Source organism: Athene cunicularia, unplaced genomic scaffold (genome assembly GCF_003259725.1).
Source record: "Athene cunicularia isolate RWA unplaced genomic scaffold, athCun1 SCF_114, whole genome shotgun sequence".
Lineage (NCBI taxonomy): Eukaryota > Metazoa > Chordata > Aves > Strigiformes > Strigidae > Athene > Athene cunicularia.
The window spans coordinates 18271-23043 of NW_020799172.1; the positions used below are offsets into that span (position 1 = coordinate 18271).

The following is a 4773-nucleotide window of genomic DNA, read 5'->3' on the forward strand; positions in this document are numbered from 1 at the left end:
GCCCGCATCCGCAGCACCGGCCGCCGGCACCCCACGTGGAGCCGGAGGACGCTCGGCCTGCCCTTATCAGGGGGGAAAAAAAAAAAAGAAAATCAGAGTTTTAAGGTCAGGAAGCTGCTTTCGGAGCATTTCGCGTCACTATTCTTTCCCCTCGACTCAACGCTGGTGTTTAATAGGGTCCGGTAACTCCAACCTGGTTTTATCCAGCTCTCAACCAAGCCGAGGGCTCCCTGAGTGTGGCGATACCCGTCTAAACCTCGCTTTATTCTTTTTATTTTTTTATTTATTTTTTTTTTCCCTACCCCCAACCCAGAAATTGGCCTCCCTTTCCCCCGCTCCCGCATCGGGAGGAGCAGGAACGCGCCTGGCCGAGCTCGCGCCGACTTCCAGCATCTGCTCGGCTGCACAAACCGTTGAAACGCTTCCAAAAAAACAACCTGAAATTGTTGGTTTAGGGGAGGTTTGCCAACGTTCCGGGCTCCCACTGAGCAGGATCGATCGCGTGTACCTTTGAGCTTGGAAGGATGCGGGCGCTCGGACGGTGTAAACAAGCCTCTATTGTGCTTGGCTGCGGGTGTTTACACCGGGAAAATCAGCGTCGGGGTCCACCCTGGGGCCAGGCTTCCTCCACGGCCCCCGCTTTTCATCCTGGGACACCGAGATGCGTTCAGGGAGAGTCTCAAACGCTCCGTAAATGAACAAAACTTATAAATAAACAAGCAAAACCGGCTGCGTCGGGTGGCTTCGTCGTGGCAGCCTGCAGAGGGAAACGGTGTAACTTGTCAGGCTAAAACTGGGTTTGGATTTAACGCTGAGAACGTGCTGGCCCCGCTGCTAAGTTTAGTTTCTGCAGCCTTGACTTGTATTTTAGGCTCCTCGACCTGTATTTAAGCGCCTGAGTAAACAGTCTGTTGTTCGCGTTGAGGCTGAGCATCTGCACGCCCGGCTTTTTGCAGGTCAGGCTGTTTTTCTTTGCCGGTTCATTCAGCTTGTAACTTAAAACGCGGCCTTAAAACCAAGCTTAAATGTGGTTTCAAATGACGCCTTTCAGGTAAAAGGCTTAGGGAAGGGTGTTAGTCACCCGCGTCCAGAGAAATGACCTTTTCCAGGGTGTCACTGGGCTGCCCGGGCTTGTAGCCGCTGCTTTCCCCATCACACCTTGTGGGTTTGTTGGATTTTAAAAAAAAAAAAATAAAAAAAAAATCTTCTAGCTTTTAATTGTGGAAGGCTTTTTGTTAGTTTTTATATTTAGGACCTTTTTCATCAGAGCCTGGTGACTCACAGAGGGTGAACCGGGTCGTGTGGCCCTCGCAGACGCTGCGGAGGAAAATCGTCCCTCACCAGACCCCTCTGTTGCCTCTCGGAGAGCAGCTGCACAGCGCTTTGGGGGAAAACTTGGCGGAATTGGTCACTGGAGCCCCAAAAAAGGGGCGTTTGTCTGGAGGGTGATAAATATAACCGCAGCGGTTCCACGAGGCAGCGGTGCACGTGAAGACCGACAGCCCTGTCTTGGCCACACGGCCCACGTGCCAGAAAAAAACTGGGGAGATTTTGCTCGAAATTAGGGAGAATTTACTCAAAATTAGGGAAATTTTGCTCAAAATTAGGGAAATTTTGCTCAAAATTAGGGAGATTTTGCTTGGAATTGGGGAGATTTTAGTTGAAATAAGGAAAATTGACTCGGAATTAGGGAGATTTTGCTCGAAGTGTGGGAGATTTTGCTCGCAATTAGGGAGATTTTACTCAAAATTAGAGAGATTTTGTTTGAAATTAGGGAGATTTTACTCAAAATTAGGGAGATTTTACTCAAAATTAGGGAGATTTTACTCAAAATTAGAGAGATTTTGCTTGAAATTAGGGAGATTTTACTCGAAATTAGGGAGATTTTACTTGAAATAAGGAAAGTTGTCTCGGAATTAGATTTTGCTTGAAGTAGAGGGAGATTTTGCTCGAAATTAGGGAGATTTTGCTTGAAATTAGGGACATTTTACTTGAAATAAGGAAAATTGTCTCGTAATTAGGGAGATTTTGCTCAAAGTGAGGGAGATTTTGATTGAAATTAGGGACATTTTACTTGAAATAAGGAAAATTTTCTTGGAATTAGGGAGATTTTGCTCAAAATTAGGACGATTGCTCGCAATTAGGGAGATTTTCTTGGAATTAGGGAGATTTTGCTCACAGTAAGATTGTATTCACAATTAGGGAGATTTTTCTCAAAATTAGGTAGATTTTGATCAAAATGAAGGAGATTTTACTTGAAATAAGGTAAATTTTCTTGGAATTAGGGAGATTTTTCTCGAAATTAGGGAGATTTTTCTCGAAATTAGGGAGATTTTGCTCACAATTAGGGAGATTTTGCTCGGAATTAGGGAGATTTTTCATCAAAATTAAGGAGATTTTACTTGAAATAAGGAAAATTTTCTCTTAATTAGAGAGATTTTGCTCGAAGTTAGGGAGATTTTGCTTGAAATTAGGGAGATTTTACTTGAAATAAGGAAAATTTTCTTGGAATTAGGGAGATTTTGCTCACAATTAGCAAGATTGTACTCGCGATTAGGGAGATTTTGCTCAGAATTAGGGAGATTTTGATCAAAATTAAGGAGATTTTACTTGAAATAAGGAAATTTTTCTCGGAATTAGAGAGATTTTGCTCGAAGTTAGGGAGATTTTTCTTGAAATAAGGAAAATTTTCTCAGAATTAGGGAGATTTTCCTCACAATTAGGGAGATTTTCCTCGCAATTAGGGAGATTTTGCTCACAGTTAGCAAGATTGTATTCGCGATTAGGGAGATTTCGCTCGAAATTAGGGAGATTTTGCTCGAAATTAGGGAGATTGTGCTCAGGGAAGGGGCTGGTTTGGTTTCGCCAGTGGCCGGCTAACGAGCCCGGAGGCACGCAGGGTCAGTGGTTTTTACCCCCAAGGTTCCTGCTCAGTGTTTTAACTTCGGACTAACGCCAAATACCTGCCAATTCCCCCGTGTCCAGGCGGGTGCTTTCTGCCGTGTGTTGGTTGTAGCCCTCGTGGGGGCAGTTGGCCAAACTCCGGCTCCAAAACCGGCTCAAGATTAATCGAAACGCTGGCGAGATCACCCCGAAATCCCTGGGGTGCCGGCGTGCGGCGCATCGGAGGATACAGATTCACGACAAGACCGAAAAGAGTCGAGGAAATTGCCCGCCCGGGTGGTCACGGAAGCTCGTGTGGGATTTTCTTGGGCAGGTGGGAGCCCCAAAAGGGCTCCCCGGGTTGCCCCCGCGTTGCGTTAAATAAAAGCAGGAGGGAAAACGCATCTTCAAACCCAGAGCGGAAGGAACGGGGGATGAGCAAGAGCTGGGAGGGGGCGCGGATCGCAAACGCAGCCGCGAGGCTGGGGTGGGCTGTAAAAACCTGCCCTCGCTCCAGGCGTTGCCTTTTCGGCCCACGTGCGGCGAGTTGTGATTTTGCCAGAGCGCGGGGTCGGTTCCCAAAGAAGGGGCTGCTCGTTTTTCATCGTTTTTTCAGCTTGCTGCCTCTCCGTCCTCTCCCAAGCTTTATTCTTCTCCTTTTTCTTTGCCCGCCCCAGGCCTTCTAGCCGGCCTCACCATGTTCGGCAGGAAGAAGAAACGCATCGAAATCTCTGCCCCCTCCAACTTCGAGCACCGAGTCCACACCGGCTACGACCAACAAGAGCAAAAATTCACGGGGCTGCCGCGGCAATGGCAGGGCATCATCGAGGACTCGGCCAAGCGCCCCAAGCCGCTGGTGGACCCCGTCTGCATCACCACCATTCAGCACAGCTCCCAGAAGGTAGGCAGCTCTGCCAGCGTGGCCACTGGCCCGCTCAGGGTGGGCCGGTGATGTGGCTTTTGGGGCCGAAAAGCCAGGTTGGGGATCGCCCGGGCTCCGGTGAGGCGGCGGTTCGGTCTCTCTCTGACGGGAGCGGCGCGTCCCCCACGGCCGCTCGGCTGCGTGAGATGGGGACCACCCCACCACCGCCCGCACGATGGGAAAACCTCTCCCGCATCCTCCCGGCAGCTGGAGAAAAAAAAAAAAAAACAAACCAAAAAAAAAAAAACCACGCGGCAAGAAGACGCCAAGGAAACGGTGTCTTTTCCTTCCCATCTCATCCCTTCCCCATCCCTGTGTTTCCCCAAGCCGCCATTATGTCGTTTTTTTAGTCTTGGCTTGTCTGCTCCCCTCAAATCGAGGCCATTCCTCCACCTTCCCCTTCGTTTGAGGTCCCGGCGCTGGCGTTCCTGAGTAGCCGGTGGCTTCGCCGCCTCGGCTGGTTTCCCTCGGACAATGGGGCAGCTCCAGCGGCCGTGAGTAACGCCGGCTGCGGCCCTTCCGAGCGAAGCCGCCGGCGCCGTTCTGCTGACCCAAAAAGATGCTGAAACCCCCTCGGCGCTGCCGTAGCCCCGCAGCGGCGGCGCCCGACCGGGCTTTGATGCGGAGGCGCAGGCTCGAGGAAATAACCCGCTCCTCGAGGCAGTGAGAGGAGGAGGAGGAGGAGGAAGAGGAGGAGGGGATATAAATAGCCGAGGACGCTGCTCGCGCTCGCTTCCCCTGTGCGGAGATGCTTGCTGCGGAGGAAGGCATCCTCCTCCTCTTCCTCCTCCTCCTCCTCCTCGAGGCTGAGGCTGGGGGTGGCTCCCGCTGTCCCCTCGCCTCTTGCTGCGTGGTTGAGCCCTCAGAGCCTCGAACCCACGAGGGCTCATATCCCAGTTTGATACTGGGAGCCAGGGAAACCCCACCCTGCGCAGCCCACAGCTCCCCAGTTCACGTGTCCCACCCGG

At 50.9% G+C, this 4773-nt stretch overlaps 1 protein-coding gene across 1 annotated transcript in view; it reads left to right on the forward strand.

The window, feature by feature from the left end:
* LOC113490520 (serine/threonine-protein kinase PAK 4-like) overlaps positions 1–4433 on the forward strand; it is a 16252-nt gene extending 11819 nt beyond the window's left edge. The window contains exon 2 of the mRNA XM_026867049.1: positions 3561–4433. Within this exon, the coding sequence (XP_026722850.1) occupies positions 3561–3835 (275 nt within the window). The 3' untranslated portion in view covers positions 3836–4433. The remainder of the gene's footprint in view (positions 1–3560) is intronic.
* Positions 4434–4773: the final 340 nt, after the last annotated feature.